The following is a 19,916-nucleotide window of genomic DNA, read 5'->3' as shown; positions in this document are numbered from 1 at the left end:
AGAACTAAGTGGAAAATACTTCCACATAAGACTGATGTTCCCAGTATTCAGCTACAAAAATATTAACATACTGTACTTCCTTCTCATTTTGTGCTAAGTGGCTGCTGGAGTAGGTTCCCTGCTCACAATGTCTCCACACAAATCCTCTCACTTCTCCCTTGACCCCTCCTTCTAGAGATCCACAGGAAACCCCTGTCACTGCTTAAAACTCTGGGACTTCTTCCCTTTTCTCCTCAGCTCCAGGGCTACTTCAGTGCCAGTGATTTGCCACTTGGTCTTGAGAGTCTGGTTCTGGTTTTCAGAGTATATGATTAATACAGAGAAAAGAAAACTAGAGGAAATTGCGCCTCTCAAAGTCAAGAAAAATAATGTTGCTGTTTTGTTAGCACACGATCATGTATATTTTCCTTGTTGTTTATCGATGATCTTGAGGCCACGCAGTTGGCAGGTGGTGTTTTTCTTTCTCTTGCACTCTCGTTGGTCACAGCATACTGTTAAAGGTCTCTGGAGATGGAGTAGTAAAGGGTTAGAGTTTCTCATGCCAATATTCAGCAGTGGTTTTGCAATTCAGTTACATGCTGGAAAATGTTCTTTCTTCTAGTCTCATTGGGTAGGCAGTCCCCTGTCAGCCAGGTGAATACTGTCATCATGTGGTAATTGAATGATTTACACTACCTGACAGGTTTGGACTGTGTGCAACTTCCCAGTTGTGGTGAGAAGCATATAATTCCAGTACTCACAGTGCTCCTGGATGGGAAGAACAAAGTAATTAGAATAAACTGGGGAATGACACCTGGTGTCTTTGCGTTTTATTTAACAAATTCTGTGGCCAGATTTAAGAGAATTGAAACTATCCTCATCCCAGAAAACCATAAGATAATTTTATTTTCATTGGTGCTTTCCATTCTCTCTTGCTCTCTCTCTCTCACACACTTACATGTTTTCTAAATACCATGTTTTGAAGTTGACAAGAAACAATCTGTTGAGGGCCTCCTAGGGGCCAATTACATTGGTAGGCATCACGATGGATGCTGAGGGGCATCAATACATGGTATTTGCCTTCACTGAGTCCCCAGTAATTAGCCAAATAATGCACTTATCTTTTTAAAAATTTAGATAAATTTATTCTTCATTTCAAGTCATTTACGTTAAGACCTAAACGTTAAGGAAAGATTTTGATGTCTAAAGGAATTATATAATTTTGATTGTCCAAGAAAAGCCTAAGAATAGACTTAGTCTATTATATATGACATGTAATAGATTAAAATGGATTAATTTTTTTGAATATTTTCTGAAAACACAGTTTTAAAAAATTCAATGAACCAGGCATTATTTTAGATATTTTGTCATTTAATTCTCCTGACAACCATTATGAAATAGAAATTTGCCTACCAATTTTAGAATCTGTTTTCTCTCTGGTATATTATTAACTCCATTAAAAATTTTTTGTGTTGCCCAATATTTTATTTTTATAAAATAATAATTCTCATTTTTAACATGTTGGGAGAGTGAATTTTACTTAAAGAAAGTTAACAGAATTAACACCACTGTTAAATACATTAACAAGTAAAAGTGATGCTGTATCAGCAATGTTGTAGAACAGACTACAGCGCATTTTGGTAAATAAAGTTTTATTGGAACACGGCCATACTCATTTGTTTGTGTATTACCCATGGCAGCTTTTGTGCAGTAACAACAGTGAAATTGTGACTTAGATTGTGTGGCCCGCAAAGCCTAAAATATATGCTATCTGGACCTTTACAGAAAAAGTTTGCAGACCCTGTTCTAGAATCTAGATGTTCCCCCTACATTGAGTCTGGTGCGCTCCTTTAGAATGCCAGAGACTTCGTTGGGAAACACATCAGAAAATGGTTTCCTAAATGATCTCCTTGACTAACATGCTTGTCCTCTAATCCCTGCAGGTACCGACCAAGAAGCTAAAGAAATATGAGAAAGAATATCAGACAATGCGAGAGAGTCAGCTGCAGCAGGAAGACCCAATGGATAGATACAAGGTATGGGAGACAGGGGTCACCTGTCAGAGCCAAGTGCCTTCTTTCCCCTAAAGTAGCAGCTGTGGGAAGTTTGTTCCCTCTGTTCCTTCTTGGTTGATGTAGACTCTCTGACCATGCTCAATGTCCAGGTATGTTTTCATCTCAGGAGACTCCTGAGTGGCCAACCATAATATTTCTTTTCTTTCAGTTTGTATATTTGTAGGTAACTTCACCCGTTGCATTTATACTGGGAGTCTTCATAAGAAGCTGAGAGAAAGAGAGGGAAAAAGAAAGAGAGAAAGTGGCTATCGACTACTTTCAAAAATGAGAAAAAAGGAAAATGGCAAAGTACGGTTTTAGCTGTGCACAGTCACATCCACAAAGACTTGTAGAAGGCGAACTGCTCCAAGACTGGCACAAGAATGTTTCAGACTTACCTCTGTCTGTAGCCAATGTTCAAAATACAAACTCACTCGAAAGGAAAAATAAAAACCACAAAGCTATATTGAGCACAGTCATGGTGTTTGTTGCAACATTTATTTCCACAAACAAATTTATGAGTAACAGTGACATTTCATTACAGTATGCAGTTCAAGAATCAAGATGATTTCAGTTTAATATCTTAGTTAATTGTAGTATTTTAAGAAATGGGGGCCAGTCATAAAGATCTCCTCAATGGTAATTAGCAACAGTGTTTCCATGAAACAATGTTGGGGAAGTACTGATTTCAAACTTATTTTTTTTCCAACTGAAATATTCCTGTCTCTCTTCAACATGTTTTAATTCTTCAGATTCCTACAGATACAGAATGATTCCCTCCCTCTCCACATCAGTACATTAGGACAAGAGAATATTGTATTCATACATTGAGCACCAGCAATGCCAAAAAGTACTGCAATGACATTATTAATTAAACCACCCACTGTGGGATGACTTCTGCTTGTATAACTAGAGTTGCCTCTATGTGGTCAGAGAGCTGGACACAGGCAGCTGCAGTTACACAGTGTATCTCGTCTCCATTGCTGAATTGAATAGCATTGGAGGTTCACATAGGGGAATGGTGGAAGGAGTGTATGGATTTTGTAGTTAGATCTGAGTTCAAAACCTGAATTTCTGAAAAAGGAGACAGAATTTGGAGTCCAAGTTGGGGGTTTTAATCCCTATGCCGTTGTTCAGCATCTTGGACTAATTATTGAGCCTCTTCTTCATCTGTAAAACATATAGTATACACATTTCCTTGAAAGATTGTTGTGTGGATGAGGGACGTTATATGTTAAGTACCCAGCACATAGTTGGTGTTCAATAAATGGTTCTGATTAGCCTTGCTAGGTCTACTGCCTCTAATTACCCAATTATTACTAGAATAATATCACCTTATTTGTGTCTGCTCCACCAGTCGCTTGATTATCTTTCTCCTGTTTCTCTCGAGTATTGCTACCTAATAATCTAACATCAGTGTGTTACTGCCCTTGTTTATAAAACCAGCTGATAATAAAATCCTACATATTGCTGTGGCAGATAACTATTACCATATAAGGTGCTCATAGATAAAGTTTGAAGTTAATTTCCACCCCTCAATAGAACCAGTTTTAATGCAGCTTATGTAGCATGCTGCTTTAGAAAGGCTTGAAGTAGTAATTATAAAATATTATTAAGGATCCAAAGTGAAGCTCTCCTACTGCTTGCATCATTCTAATTTTCTTATTGCTGCCATCGTTATGAGTAAAACCTAGGAAGGATACTTCAAAATAGAAGAGAGGGAAATGAAAGACTAAAATGGTGTATTTAAAATCAGCCTGGAACTGAACTTATTATTTCTTATATCCTTTTTGTGTCAAAGCAGCTATGTATAAATAAATAGTACAATGCATATTATTTCTTAAAAAGTAATTATCACACATATACTATTGATGTGTACAGTTTTTACTGAGGGGACAAAGTAGAATTAAACTTTTTTTTGGTCTTTGTTTTACAAACAGGTACTACTTTTAAGCTTGAATGCTCTATTTATGCATATCAGATACCCTCTATAGCTATTTCTTTTGTATTATTGTAATAGCTTGTCAATACATCATCCAACTAATATTTCTATACACTTTTAATAATGTCTAGAAATTTGTACTGGAGATAAACTTGGTAGTTATAGTCCTCACATTATAATTACATTTTCAAGGTGACAGTTGACAACATAGTGTCCAACCATCAACAGATTTGTTCTTTCAGATATTCAATATCTAGTTTAAGAAGCTAATTACAGTTGTATTCATTAACGTAGGAAGGTGTCTTAGGAAATACATTTTAGCAACTTATAAATTTAATCCTGTCAAGAATAAGATCTGTGCCCTGGGAATAAGCACTTTATAATTCATAGTTCTTGGACTGGGAACCCAAAAATTCTCAAGAATAACTTGGGAAGATCTTTGAAGGCTTTGAGTCAGAACTTACACCAGTTCACTGACAACCCCTCCTCAACCATTAGGATCCATAGTGTTTAAAATGCCTTGTTTATCCTCTAGCTTGGCATATGGCAAGGGAGTTAGGAAGATTGTGTCAGTTAAAAAAAAAAAAAAAAGAAGGCCCAGAAATGTCATACCTTAAGATATTCCAAGAGATTTTTTTCAGCTTGATACTATTTCTCTTGGGCATGGTGGGGTACAAAAAGAGGATAGTGCTCAGTAGTCACATTCTTGCTGTAGCTATCTAAGCATGTGTTTTGTGTCTATTTTTATGATATATGCAAATACCTACTTCTGAGGTTATGTCACTGTGCTCACCTGTATCTAACACTTGATGAAATGGTGTTGGTATAAATTTAAATTTTAGAACCCTAAGCACAAAGAAAATGTTCTGGAATTTGATAGTGGTGACAGTTGTACAACTTTGAGAATGTAGTAAAACCACTGAATTGTATATTTTAAAAAGATGAATTTTATGGTATGTGAATATCTCAAAAGAGAAAAAAAATCCAAGCAAGATGTCTGAAGAGAATTGGCATCTGCCTGCCGTCTTTTTTTTGTAAACCTCAGTCACACCAGAGGTACCTATGCACAAGCCATACTTGTGGGAGGGAGACCTCCTGTCAGAACTGGAGCTAATCAATGACTATAGATCTTATGTGTACTCATATTTATAAGGCAAAGGCCAACGTAAGTGGGTGATGCATTCATTTTCATGTATATATACGTACGTGTGTATATATATGTGTATATATATATATGTAGTATATATGCATACATATATACATGCACACAGACATAAACATATAAATAGATAATGCATATATATACACACTGCCTATGCTACCTGGTGTTGGCATCAGTTTGTATTTGAAACCACTGAGCTCTATAATGACTGCTTATAGCCTTTGGTGTACTCTTTCTGTTTATCTTCCTGACTAGATTCCAAGACACAGAAAGGAAACTTTATGGGAAGAAGAAAATACAGTATTTATTCTAAGCCTCTTTTATTGTCCTTCTTAAGTTTGACCTGGCCAGATTTGTGTGGTGGTATTTATCTGCTCTGATATTTTGGTTTGTAAATTTATTTATAGATTTCAAGTGAAGTGAAATGCAGGATAAAGATTTGTCTGTAGAAATACATCATGTATACTTTTATCTTCATACAAATCCCCAGAAAACAAAAATTCATGGATATGTGCAGCTGTTTTAGTCATTTTAAAAATTAGTAGCCAAGCCCCTAAAAAGCAGCTATCAACTTCATAAATTAAAATATTATTTGCTATTTTAAGGTGATGAATTGTTTTCATTTGGGGGAAGTTAGTTTTCTAATGATGTAATCTATTGATGGCAATTTTAGAGAACTACAGCCTTCATCAGTCTTTAGAGGATGACATGCTTTTCTTGTTTAATTAAAGAACTACTTGTACAAATGTGGGTTAAGCCTTCAAAAAGCACAGCTAATTAATTAAATTCAGTGAATCTCCCAGTGTGTAATAAAGGTTATGTTATTACCTGTTCTAGATGGGCAAATCCTAGAAAGAATCAGGAATGATTAAACTCTCTTGGGTTTGGGAGACAGTATTATAAATACATAATTTCTAATTGAAGAATCTTATCTATGTTCAGTATAATTAAATCTAGAATGTTTAACTTCTTTCTTGAGGTTAGACATAGTACATTTTTTATCAAAATGTAATTCAAATAGAAAGAAAATGATTCCTGTAAGTTCACAGAAGGTTTTTCTTGCCCATACTAATTTTTGTAGAGCAGTCATCCCTGCATGTGATTTAAAATTAAGCTATTTAATTATAAATAGTACAAACAGTACAAACAAGATTTTCTAAATAAAGCGTAACTTGTAGTATTTGCTATCCTTACATATCTAAGGAAATAATTTAGAGCAATTGTCACATTTTGTTTTTAACTTGATAAGTGAAGAAGTTTATGCTAAACATACGTGGCAAAAAAAGACCCCCCCTTTTTTTTTTTACTGTATTGGACCCTTCCTTACTCAGAGAAGTCAAGATAAGTGAATCAATCTTTGAAAAGTATTTTTCTTCCAATGAAAATAAACTTACTATTTTTCACCTCACAGAGATATTGCTGGCTTTTGGAAATATTTATGTTATGAAATCATGTGCTTTTAATGAACAATGATAGTCAAGAGGATGATTTCTATCTGCCTCTAACAACTTAATGATAAACTTCAAAAGGCTGCCACTCTTTCTTTTTGCACTTGGGTAACTCGATGAACTCACTGTTATAGGATGGTGGAGAAGGCAAGCCTAAGTTCTCTTGATGCTTCTCAAGCCACTTAGCTAAGAAGAAGCAGGTGGTTTCTGATGATGCTTGTCTGCTGATTGAGTTATACTTAACACTCAGGAGAGGCATAAATGTTATGCATATTAAGAATCTCTTGGTATATTTATCAATGATCTTCAGAATTAATTCTCCAAAACTTTTCTTCAATTTTTAGTACGTCTTGTTTCCTGTTAAAGGAGTCTGATGGAGAAAATTACATCACACTCCTATGTTTCTACGTCATCTGTAACCCATTTGCTTTTTAAAAATTTGATTTGTATGCTAGAATAGTACAGGGATTTGCAAACCATACGGCCTGTGGGCCAAATCTGGCCCACTGCCTGTTTTTGTAAATAAAGTTTTATTGGAACACAGCCACATACTTATTATCTATAACTGCTTTTGCACAACAATGATGGAGTTGAGTAGCTGCAACAAAGACCATATGGCCTGCAAAGCCGAAAATATTTACTGTCTGGGCATTTCATTAAAAGTTTTCTGACCCCTGTGCTAAAGTGTAATAATCTAAGATTGTTTTTAAGTGCTATGAGAAATGCAGTCTCGTTTGCCAACTGCCAGTTAGTTAGTACTGACAAGATTTTCTCTTTAGTTTGGCATTTAAAATTGTTTAAATTTCCACCAGAAAGATAAAACTGGATATGCTGGGTAAAGTAGGAGCATAAAATGATTTCAGACATCCAGATTTTCTTTCTCAAATTTCATCTACAGATAATGTAGACATTTAAACATTTCATCTATAGGCATTTGTCTTTGAATGTCAAAAAACTGTTTGATGAAATTTGAATATGATGACTGTCAACTCTTTTGAAAGAGGCATCCAGAAGAAAAGATGTGAGAGTTGAGTGTGTTGTTGCTAATAAAATTGCACTGGGTCTTTTAGGAAAACATTTTCTCCTGACCCTTAAACGTCTTTAAAAGTCTGTGCCAAGAATTCATTATAGCAGCAGACAGCACACCCAAAATACTGAGCTAGAGTTGTAAAGCTGCCTCCTTCCTCATCATTTTTTCCTTTGAGGCTGAGTTTATTTTCTTCTGATTGCCAGTTCACATTTCTCTGGTTTCTCATCTTGGAAAAAATCACATTCACCATTCCTTATACTGCTTCACCCAAACTCCAGCCCCCAGACACAGAGGAGAGCTGGGATCCATTTTTCTTTTGCATTTCCCTGCCCAGCAATTTCATTCTGTTGCCTGAAGATGAAATATTTTGCAATGTTTCTGACTTTGTCATATAAGGAAGTTCCTTCCAGCCAGCTCTAATAACAGTGTAAACAACTCACACCGTAGTTGCAAATAGTTCCACAGACAGCGTTTTCATCAGTCATGCAAACTGCAAATAACAGCGTGGAGAGGGCGGAGTTTAGTGTATCAGTCTTCCTGAGTTGAGACTTTGCCCATTGGCTGCCTCAAGTATACTTTCTTGCATCAAATGTTAGCTGTCCTGGAGAGAACTTAGAGTAAATGACACTCTAAGGAAAAACAAAAGAGCAAAATAGCATTAACAAGCGTCTGTTTTTGTTATTGCCATTTCCTAATTGTATTAGTAGGTGTGCAATTTCATTGGATATTCTTTTTTTTTTCAATTGTCTTTGTACCTATGATTGAAAACGGTAGTTGGTCTATGGCTTTTCAGGAGGTAAGTTTTTTGTCTATGTATGTCTATAATATCAGCGTCTGTCTCTCTGAAAAATGCAGTATCCTCCTCCCCAAAGTTACTAACCCAACTTTCCCAGCTGCACATCTCCTATGCAAGAGGGGAGGGAACTAATGAGGAAAGTTGTTGTCTGCTGTTTGTTCGAATGTTGTTAATTGTGTGACATGGAGGAGGTTTCAAACAGTGTGCTGTGAATTTTAAGGGTTATGTAAGCATTGTCTCCTGTAGCCTTTTCCGAAAGGCAAGGGAAGCGATTTGCCTGTGTTGTTTATGGGCTCTGAGCGTTCAGCACATCCGCTTGTGCAGACTTAGGGCATGTGAGTATCTCTGCACTGGCTGGGGTTATGGGGCCACTTCACGTCTTTCTTGGGTGGGCCGCCCTTGCCAACATTTCAGAATGAACCAAGCAAGATTCCGACCTTTCCCAAAGCTGAACTGTCTTCTTTATTCTAGTATAAAGGCAGACTTTTTCTTCAGTCAGTTCTAAAAACAGTTTTGGCTCCCTGGGAAAGGCTGGAAAAGACAGCCAAGTCATGTTGTCTCTCTTTAACCCTTGGTAAGCGTGGGCGGGTTCTTCTTCATAGAAAATCTCCACCTTGCCCCGCCCCCAGGTTCATACTTTGGAGGACGATACTGCATTTTTGGCCCCAGAGCTTGCTTTCCCACGTGTCTGAGTGCAGAGCAGGAGTTGCACACTTCCCACTGTGCTGCTTGCTTTGCACACACTGAACTGAAGCTTCTTGCTAGAGCAAAAGCCACTAGGCTTGCCCCCTAGGCTATTTTGCTTTTTAGGGACCCTCAGACACCCCTAATTTCTCCCCAGTCTTCCCCTATCCACCCCACCCCCTTAGCTATGTGTCTGCGAGGAAAGGTTTGAGTTGCGACAGTCATGGTAATGGGAAGTGACCAGTCAGGTTTCAGCCGAGCTCACACTTCTTTCATATATAATATAACATAACCCATCAGACATGTATCTCTAATCAGTAGTGAAGTAGCTCCTGGTGCAGTTTTTAAGTACTTTGAACAAAGTGCTTTTCCATAGCGTTGTATGACTTTACCTGGAGGTTATTTTAACTTGATTCTAAGCATATGTCACTGTAACCTGAAAAACTGGTAGCTGCAACATTTTTCGCTTGTGCCAAATTAACGCAGTGTAAATTAGTAGTTGAGGGAGCTGTTTGTATCTTGGAGACCTAAGTACAACTTCAGTAGAAATAGGACACTTAAGAATAGGTATTCGAATAGTCTTATCACGGTCTCTTTTGAGGGGATTTATCAAGAAATGAGAAAAATCTCTTCCCTGCCTAAAGCAGTCTGCCTTGTGAAATATGGTATGATGAAATTGTGCTTGGTATTGCTGCTTGTTCCTGGCAAGGAGGAAATTTGCTGGAGAAGCTTTTGAACCATATTTTTTTTTTTTTTTATTTTATTTTTTTTATTTTTTTTTTTTTTGCGGTATGCGGGCCTCTCACTGTTGTGGCCTCCCCCGTTGTGGAGCACAGGCTCCGGACGCGCAGGCTCCGGACGCGCAGGCTCAGCAGCCATGGCTCACGGGCCCAGCCGCTCCGCGGCATATGGGATCCTCCCAGACCGGGGCACGAACCCGTATCCCCTGCATCGGCAGGCGGACTCTCAACCACTTGCGCCACCAGGGAGGCCCTGAACCATATTTTTTTAATGTTTCCAACAAGCATGTAAGTTGTTCCTGTAAAAAGGGGTAATAGTTTGATATATCAGGATGAAAGACTAATCTCTAGCCCCTGCTAGAATTTGGATGACTGCAGCAAAGATTGAAAGATTCAGCTGTAGACACCCTGGCTTTTTTTATATTTTAGTTCCCACTTTTATTATGCTTCTATGGGAGGGTAGAACTTCTGTAGATTGAGGAGACAGACAGAATTTGATGAGTATAATTTGCCCCTACAAATATGTACACTGTCTTTTCAGGAATATCTTGGGAAAGGGTTCCTGGCAAGGCGTCCTTTTTTGTGAGGGGTTACATTGTATCTTGGTCACAGAGAAAGATCCATTAGGGTTTCACATAGAATATGAGCTTCTAATAGGAGAAAACTTTTTAAAAATTCTCATTTTGGCATTTTATCCTTTCCAATGGAATTGAAATTCTGAATTGCTTTTTATTTTCTAAACAACTTTTTAAACACGTGTATTATATATTCATTGTAGACAACTTGGAAACATTTTAAAAGCACAAAGACAACAATTAAAATAATCCACTACCCGGAGTTAATGTTATTTATGTTGTTATGAAAATGAGATTTTCTAGTTATTTGTCTTTTTTTTCCTATAAAATAGCATAAGCATTTCTCCTGTCATTAGAGAGATATTTTTCACTTATATTTTAACACTGTATAGAATTCTATCATTAATTTATTTAGAAGTATTTAAGATTTTTTTTTTTCTTTTTTAGTAGATCTCTTTTTCAAAAATGCTTTGACTGTTCCCAACTATCGCAGTCTACCTTTAACAAAGGAAAAGGCAGCAATGGACCCTGTTGGCTGGCTGTAGTCAAAGTGCATCTTTGCTGGCCCTGTTTTTGGATCCTCTACCTCCTTGAAAGTCTCAGGCTTTGCCCTTACCATCTGTTTCTTAGCCCTTTTTAAAAAACAAAAAGAAAAGAAAAAGAAATCAGGGCTCTTCTTTCCATATAACAAACTCCAGGTGGTTCTACAGAAGATAAAATTCACTCCCTCCCCCCATCCCTGCCTTGCCTCCAGTATGCTCTGATAACTATCTTCCAGGGCATAGATTTGTCTTCTGGTTGTACACCACTGCTTTGTCTGAGTTTTTGCCATCCTTGCAGAAAACACTGCTAGGAGTGTAACTCTGAAAAACAGGAAGGTCTCATCACATTGATGTTTTTCCTGTCAGCTCTCTTTTGAATCTTCCGTAACTGCTAACAATAGCAGAGACAGCACTTTTGATACTTTGGAAGGGAGGACGCTAAATTGCTATTCAGAAGACAGAGTGAATGTACACAGTTCATAATGACTGGTGAAGGGGAGATCTTGCTTCCTAAGAATTAGTGACTTGCTTCTTTCATCATATAACTGTTTCATTTTTTTTTCTAGGAGTTCAAGGGGAAAAAAACAACTCAGTAATTTAGTTTACCCAGAACCTTTTAATCTGAAGTTTTTTAAAAAAGCAAAACAAACATTCAGAGACATTATCATAAGGACAGTTGCTCTTACTAACACAAAAATTGGCGTTCAGAAAAGTAAATACATTCATATCCAAAGAATGAAAATGTCAGTTGATAGCAAAACAAATCCAAACCATGTATCTTAAATATACTCAATTAATTTAAACTCTGATATGGGAAAAACCACTTAGAGACAAGTCTAGTGGTTTCCCCAATTTCATCCTTACGGTGTCTTGCAGTTTCCTTTGAGGTCAAGGGTGGGATTATCGTGCATGTTTCAAACAAAGACTTGCCTGTGTCTGTATTCTAGGTCTATATGGAAACCTCACAAGACTGGGGGTGTGTTTGGAAATTTTGCTTTTCATGGCACAGTTTTTATGATGAAGTCCTGTCTGGAGGGCTTAAGGGACAATTGTAAGTTTCACTGGGTAGAGTTCCGCATCTGCTCTGCTCGCTTAACTCACTGTTGTTTCCCAGACAGCAATCCTGCCTTCCTGTGCCACTCGCGCCTTCTCCTTTTTACACCTTGAAAAGTTCACTTTGTTGTTGTTGTTGCTGCTTGTTTTTCCTCACTGGTTCCATTTGTTTCTGGTAGTATGTCCAGGCACTAATGCCCTAATGCCCACCTCTGGTTGTTGCTCTTTTTCTGCAGAGGGAGAACCGGAGATTACAAGAGGCCAGCATGAGGCTGGAACAAGAGAATGATGACCTTGCCCATGAACTAGTAACCAGCAAAATTGCTCTGCGGAATGACTTGGATCAGGTAAACCTGTCCTTCACTAGGCGGAAATAAGACTATGACAGCCTCCTCCGGGGCAAGGACCAAGTTGCTTTCTGGGCAGTCCCACCAGGGCTTGCTCTGTACTTGACCCTGAGTGAGCTGCCTGATGGGTGAATGGGTGGGTGGTAAGTGGGAGAGGACTGCTGTGCTCACCGGAGATGGTGGAAAGCGCAAGTTTTTGAGATCGGTTTCGGTTATTTCCAAACAGCATGTGCAACATATTTTTTTTAAAAAAAAGCTCTACGCTTCTCTGGTGTCTCTTCTCTTAATCTCTACTTTTCCTAAACCAAGGACTGCCAGCATCATTACCTGAGAATATCAGTCACCAAGAGTATACAGTGCCACTCTAATATCTGTAGGCACTGTACTTTTTTATTCCAAAAAGATTTCTCGTCTACAGTAAATGTGAGGATTTTATATGAAGTATGTACATTGAGATATGTATTGTTGGATTGATAGGCATCCTAACGGTTGAGAGCCAAGCCTGCCTGGGTGTGCATCCTGGCATCACCACTCACTAATCACGTGACCCAGGGCCATTCTTAACCTGCCCATAGGTTTAAAAAAGTGTTGACCTCATAGGGATGATGTGAGAATTAAATGAGGTAAAGCACTACAAGAGTATGTGTTCAATAAACATTAGCTGTTGCTAGGAAGCCCTTAAATTCTTTAACTTCCTTGTCCTTTCCAACAGTACTCACAGCTTTAGGACTTACTGTTTTTCCATTGGTTGTGTTTTGGGAAATAATCGGCAATATAGAAGGAATCTTGCACAGATTTAAAGTCATCACTCTATTTTCTGACTTTTAAAAAGCCCATATTCCCAATGGTGCAGGGTCAGAAAAGTTGAGACTTAGCTGGTTGAATCTGTAAAAAAGAGGCATTACCTGTGCTCTGACTATGCATTGACAATATTTAAAATACAAATCCGTTAATAATATAGATATGATTGGATGTTTAGAATTGTAGGAATTTTTTTAATGTTTAAAAATGGTCCCTGCCACAACTCCTTTTCCCAGATAAACAGCTAATTTTGCAGCTCAGAAGTTTTAGCCACAGTAAGATGGGAGATAAAACCACTGTTAAGGAAAATTGTGTTGAAGGGGGAGAGGAGGAAGCTGAAGGCGTCAACACTAAATGGAGTTTGAAAATAAAACAAAAACTGTGCTGCTAGGGACACAGGATGTAGAAGGTAGAAGCAGCAGCCCCATGGTGGAAGGCAGGGGGATGGCCCTTTTAACTGCAAACCCCATTCAGCGAGCCTCTCTGCAGGTTGTTAGAGATGGTATGAAAAATATGTGACTAAGAGAGTCAGAACCAGGGAAGATAGAGGGGTCCCCATTCAACAGGGCCACACCCAGCCTGCCCTTGGCTGTTGTACTTTTGTGGCAATAAGACCACAGTGTGACTCAGTACTCTAATGAAATTTTTGGTTCCATATTAGCTTTCCAAATGGCTGACACTTGATTCTGCCATTTTGAATATCTTTATCCATTAATAGTTTTCTTAAGATGGCTAGCTAAATGAAAAAGTTTTGCAATAAATCTATTGTAATCATTCCATGATGTATGTAATTCAGATCATTTTGTTGTGCACCTTAAACGTACACAGTACTGTATGTCAATTATATCTCAATAAAACTAGAAGGAACAAAAGTTTTAAGCAGTTAGACTCAGTAGGGATGCAGTGAAATAAGTTAGAGTTGTAAATTGAAAGTTATGTGGGAAATGTATTTGGTACATTAAAATGTACATTTGGTATATTTAAAAGGTTGAACAATAATGAAATTAAATACTTACTGAGCTCCTACTATGCACCAAGCACTTCATTCAGTAATGTATAAGCATTATCTCGTTTAATTTTCCTAATGACGCCATTAAGCAAGTATTTTATCTTCCATTTTATGAATGAGGAAACTGACGTATATACTGTGACTTGGAAAGCTATCCTAAAAAAAGTAGAGATTTGCTCAAAAATATGGGTACAAGGTTGTTTACTGCAGCGTTACTTACAAGAATAAAAAATTGAAATAATGTATATGTCCAATAGAAGGAGAGGATGAAGGTATATCTGTAAAATATCTTTCTGGAATCGTTTTTAAAAACAATGGGAAGGTAATGATATAATAATTTTTTTAAAAAAAGTAAATTTATCTATATATAATGTTTGCATCTAAATTGCAAGGAATATATGCTGGCAAAGGGCCATCCTGTAGGAAAAGAAAGGAGGCTGGAATATACATTGACAGGAAAAAAAGCCTACAAGGAAATATATCAAAATGTTACTACTAGATGTCTCTGGGTGATAACAGTAAATCTAATTTTTATATTCATCTTTATACTTTTTTCAATTATATATCTTTTATAAGAAGACCTTAAATTACTTAACCACCTTTGGTTAAGTAATAATGTGCCTTATAACTCTTTAGTGATCAGAAAAAATATTTTATTTTAAAAAATTGTTTCACCACCCAAAAAACCCATTTTGTAGATTAGTCCGGAACAATTGCTAGGGTCCTCCTGAAATTATTGAGTACCTAGGTACCTCATGGAGCTACTAGATCAATCCCTGAAGAAAACATCCCTTCATTTATTCCTTCTTTTTATTTCCTCCCTTCATACCTCTCTTTCTCTTTTTAAAAAAGTAGTTAAGACCTGGCCCCTCTGCCTTTTGAAGCTTATTTTCTAGATGAAAGAATAAAAATTGCCATTTCATTGAATTGCTAACTCAAAAATTGCTATCTCCTCCTAACATCTAATTTTGTAGTTTCTGCCTGAGCAGGGTTTATTTGCACATCAAAAAGCTGTCCCTGCAGTTTAGGTGTCCTGCCCCTCCAGTCTTTGAGGAGAGGAAGGATATTAGCGTGAGGCTTTGCCTGCCTTCACGCAGTTTGCCCAGTACTTTTCCATTCCCAGTTTTTCAAAACCAAATCTTTTAATTAAAATAGCAAAACGTTGGCATACATTAAACAAATATGAGAGCAGATTGTATTTGAGATAATATGTAAAGCAAACAAACCTAATTAGGTAATTAGGTAAGTTATTTCATACCTGTGTCATTTTAGCACTGGCTTCAGGCTTCCTGGCCCCCAGCAGCTCTTCATTTTTCTCTCTGACAGAGCCTTCTCTTTTGACAACTTGCCCTCCCTGAGACTCCTTAAATAAGGACTTCTCAGTGATCAGAAATGAAAAAAGATACAACATCTCCATTTCAGTTTCTGTTGCTATCTGCTTTCAGGCCCTTCCTGTTCTTTCTGTTCCCAAGAACAAAAAACAAGAGACACAACCAGTGCTTTCCCACTGCAGCCTGGGCCCAGGTCCCTTCTGACCAGAGGGAGTTCGTGTCAAACCAGAAGCTGCATATCACAAGTGGCACATTCTTTTGTTCTGTTTTAAACTGAACAATTGCCTTGGCTAGTTCTTTGAGAAATTATTTCTGAAAGAGCCTGATCCCTAACGTGAGAGCTGAGCCTTCTGAGCAGGTTATCAGTTGGTTCATGATTTAATCACACATTGCAGTGTTTGTTTCTCTCATATGTATATGTCATAGAAGTTAGAGAGCAATTAGAAGTTTCCATATCAATAAGGCATTAAAAGATGTTGGTAGGTGATTAGAAGACAGTAATGACAATGGTCCACTCAGTCTTATCAAATTATGGTGAAGGTTTTATCATTTGGGCTCAGATAGAATTAGAGTATCTATCTGTTTAGTATTCTGTTCCTGGAGATTCCTTTAACAGTAAAGATGGTTTCTACTTAAGTGAGGTATAGAGGTTGGCTATATAGAGACCCAGAAGACCATTTTTAAAAGGAGAACCTTTTAAAAGGAGAATTCAGATCTGGTTCTATTTTGATGAGCAGAATCAGTCCTACTTTACTGTTTAGCATGGAGGGGAAACTCTGGATACAGCTTCCTGTGGGACCCACAGCAATTTCTGCAGATGTCAGATCTGATAACAACCGAAATAGAGGGAGGTCACCTGACCTTGGCATAGTGAAGAATGTGCAACAGAAAATGTGTACATAAAACTAATAGGCCTGGGACTTCTCTGGTGGTCCAGTGGTAGAGAATCCGCCTTACAATGCAGGGAATGTGGGTTCGATCCCTGGTCAGGGAACTAAGATCCCACATGCCGTGGGGCAACTAAGCCCACACGTCACTACTACTGAGCTCACGTGCCTCAACTAGAGCCCACGTGCCACAAACTACAGAGCCCACGTGCCCTGGAGCCTGCGCGCCACAGCTACAGAGCCCACGTGCCGTGGAGCCTGCGCGCCACAACTAGAGAAGAGAAAACACACACACCACAACTAGAGAGAAGCCCGCGCGCCGCAATGAAAAAACCCCGCATGCCTCAACGAAGATCCTGCTGCCGCAACTAAGACCAGATGCAGCCAAAAATAAATAATAAATAAATCTTAAAAAAAAAAAAAAAAGTCCCTCTCGTCAAAAATTTCCTCAGGGAATTGAGTTTTTTCCCTTTTTTTTTTTTTTTTTTTTTGGCCTCACTGCACGGCATGCAAGATCTTTTAGTTCCCCAACCAGGGATCGAACCCACTGCCTCTGTGGTGGAAGTGAGGAGTCTTAACCACTGGACCGCCAGGGAAGTCCCATCCCTTTTCTTATAGATATTTCCAAAATAGTACAACATCTAGATATGCTGCAGAATTTTAGAAGCTTGTTGCTGAATGTCAGGACAGCATTGCCTATTCAGAAGTTGTCAAAAGGCTCACTTTTGAGTTTGAGTGAATCTCCCTTCAAGAAACCAAACTTAGAAAACATTTGTTTCAGTATGTCATGATATATATTATAAAAAGGACTATTTTCTTCACAAAATGGAGATTGCTGAGGGTACGGTACGAGGTGGTTAAAGTGCAGTCTTCTTTATTAGCAGGGGTCGCTCAGATATTCTGGGGTAGAATATCTGAGTAGACTGCCATTCTAGGGAGACAGATTTGGTAAGATTTTTAAGAATGCTGAGGCCATCAGGACAGCATTTTTTTTTTCCACTAGAAAAATTGGATTTTTTATTTAAAAATATTTTCAAAGGCTAATGCCATAGTGGAACAACCAAAGGACAGTTGAACCAAATTCTCAGGGCATTAGAGGAGCACCTGCCAATGCAAGCTCATGATTCGCCACCGGGAGACCCTCTGTTGGAGACCTTGGGAAGGACCTCCTGCTTTGTAGGTAACTTGTCATCTGCCTTGCAGCTCTAGAATTCGCAGTTTTGAGTTTCCATGATCTACATCTGATATTTTACGATTTATTAAAACTTGCAACATGCATGTTGCATTTTTTGAGACCCACCTCTACTTTTAGGATGCGTTTTTGCTGTGTAGATTTTCCCCCCTAAAATCTAATGTATCAGAACAAATTTCAAAGTCTTTAAAAGAGACTTTTTCACTTTAACTACCCGACAGTTCCAAATTATCTGAAAACAGCTATAAGCCCTAGGCTTTGGGACATCAGGAACTGGAACACAGAGTCGAGAAGCTGGAATGTAGTTTCTCTGCCAGGACCCAGCAGACTGTGCTGGCCTGGCCATCTGGACATGTGGGAGTTATGGTGAAACACAGTCAGAAGGCCACCTGGCCAGTTTTCACAAAGACTTGGACAGCGTTTTGCTGCTGTCAGCCCGGGATGGCTTCTTCAAAGAGCTGCCTCTCTTCTGTGACTGCGGTTTTCTCTGCTGAACTCATTCTGCACCCCCTCCACCCTGTCTGCTTCTCCAGGGCCTCAGAGCGCCACGTCCATTCACTCACTTATGGAACACCTGCTCTGTCCCAGTGCTGGGTTCAGGGCTGGGGGTGCAGTGACGAGCAAACGAGAGAGGTTTCCCGCCTCCCACAGCTGCAGACAGCTGGGCGAGGCACACATATCACACATGCAGTTTGTCACTGTAGGTCGTGCTGTGTGCTGTCAAGGGAGATACGAGCTTCGGTGGGGTGGGGAGCTGGTGCGGATGGGGTGAGGGGGACAGGACTCAGACCGCGCTGCACTGCAGGGATGAACCTGAAGCCGAGACGTAAAGGGCGAGTTAAGTGTCCTGACGCGTAAAGCAGATACGCGTTAACTAAGTTAAATATACAAACACACAGTGCTTTCACGGTGAATTTTGGTTCTGTAGCCAAATTATGAGCAGTGTACTCTCTCCAAGCTTTTCTTGGCTATTCTAGAAATATGGTCTTTTCTGCCTGGATTCCTGGTCCTTACTTCAGTTTTCCTCAGGGCTGTCTCTATCACGGGGTTTTGGTCTTAATTTCTCCTATTGTACTCGTTGCTATTGTGAGTGGCCTGGTGGGCCAGGTTAGCCCGGGCTGCTCTTGGAATGTTCTCACCTAACTGTGGTCCATGGATCAGCCTGTCCGCTCATCCTCTCTGGACCCGCCCCACGCACCACCAGGTGGAAGCTTCCAAGTGAGGCTCCACCCCTTCATCCCATTTTACTACGCAGTCTCCGAGTGAGTGCTGTAGTGACAGCTGAAAATGTGGAAGAGGTGTTTAGAAAGAGCATGGGCTTCAGCGCCATTCAAATCTGAATTCAGATCGTGGCTCTGATCTTAGATGTGTGTCCCAGTCAGGTTTATTTGATCTCTCCAAACCTCACTGTCATTACCTAGAAAATAATTTTTGTTGTGAGGATTAGAGATAACGTGTGCTAAGTGCGTGGCACCTGGCTGGCATTCAGTGAAAGCAGCCACCCCCTGGGTGAGCCAGAGGGAATAGAAAGGCTTCCGGTAATGTTAGAACAATAATAACTGGAGGTCGGAGGAAGTATACACGTGCTTTCTTCACCTTCTTTATGACTGTGATGGACTCTGATTTGCAGGCAGAAGACAAGGCAGACGTGCTGAATAAGGAGCTCCTCTTGACCAAACAGAGGCTGGTAGAGACTGAAGAAGAGAAGAGGAAACAAGAGGAGGAGACAGCTCAGGTAACAGGCGTAGGCGGGCTTGTCCTTACGCAGGTGTATTGGTATGAGGAGTTGATTAATACTGTAAACAAGAAGTCACATGAAATTTGTTCAGATCAAGGGCGATGCTGAAGCAGTACATGTGAGTAGAACTGAGGCAGCCTTTCCACCCTTGAACAGCTTTTAGGGATTTGCCTTGACTGAGACATCTAGCGAGAGTGGTACGCTTTCTCCAAGTTTAGGAACTTGGAATTATGATCCAAGAGCTTTGAGGCATCCTCAGATTTCGTGTTGTGTCTCCAAGATGTTTGACTTCTCTGAAGTAGTTTATGAGGATTGCTAAGCTGGAAGCCTACAGAGATCTCTGCTGGGAGTCACCTCCATCAGTCACGCTTCATTTTCCCGATTCATGCCTTAGAAGAAGGAGCACCCACGTTTCAGTTCCTGGCAGAGCTCTCAAATCTTCTTCCCTGAGAGAATAAAAAGAAACCCTTTGGGAGCCAGCCCTGAAGTTAGCTCTCTGCAGTATTCATATGGCTTGTGAGGCTGAGCACCTGGAAGACACACCATTGCCAAGGACCCAGAGGTGACAGGAGGGACCTCTCCACCCTAGGAGTCAAAGCTTCCGGC

General features: G+C 39.3%; 1 protein-coding gene across 7 annotated transcripts in view; it reads left to right on the top strand.

The window, feature by feature from the left end:
• RABGAP1L (RAB GTPase activating protein 1 like) overlaps positions 1-19,916 on the top strand; it is a 694,034-nt gene that overhangs the window by 659,653 nt on the left and 14,465 nt on the right. For 5 of the 7 annotated variants that reach the window (XM_060091226.1, XM_060091228.1, XM_060091230.1 and 2 more), the window contains 3 exons: positions 1,923-2,015; positions 12,242-12,352; positions 19,203-19,307. In XM_060091226.1, the coding sequence (XP_059947209.1) occupies positions 1,923-2,015; positions 12,242-12,352; positions 19,203-19,307 (309 nt within the window). Of the gene's footprint in view, positions 1-1,922; positions 2,016-2,202; positions 3,842-8,095; positions 8,412-12,241; positions 12,353-19,202; positions 19,308-19,916 lie in introns of those variants that run through there. The other 2 variants (XM_060091229.1, XM_060091227.1) reach the window with 2 other exon arrangements.

Source organism: Mesoplodon densirostris, chromosome 2 (assembly GCF_025265405.1).
Source record: "Mesoplodon densirostris isolate mMesDen1 chromosome 2, mMesDen1 primary haplotype, whole genome shotgun sequence".
Taxonomy (NCBI): Eukaryota; Metazoa; Chordata; class Mammalia; order Artiodactyla; family Ziphiidae; genus Mesoplodon; species Mesoplodon densirostris.
Note: the sequence above shows the minus strand (reverse complement) of the source record. Positions and strands in the feature narration are given on the sequence as shown.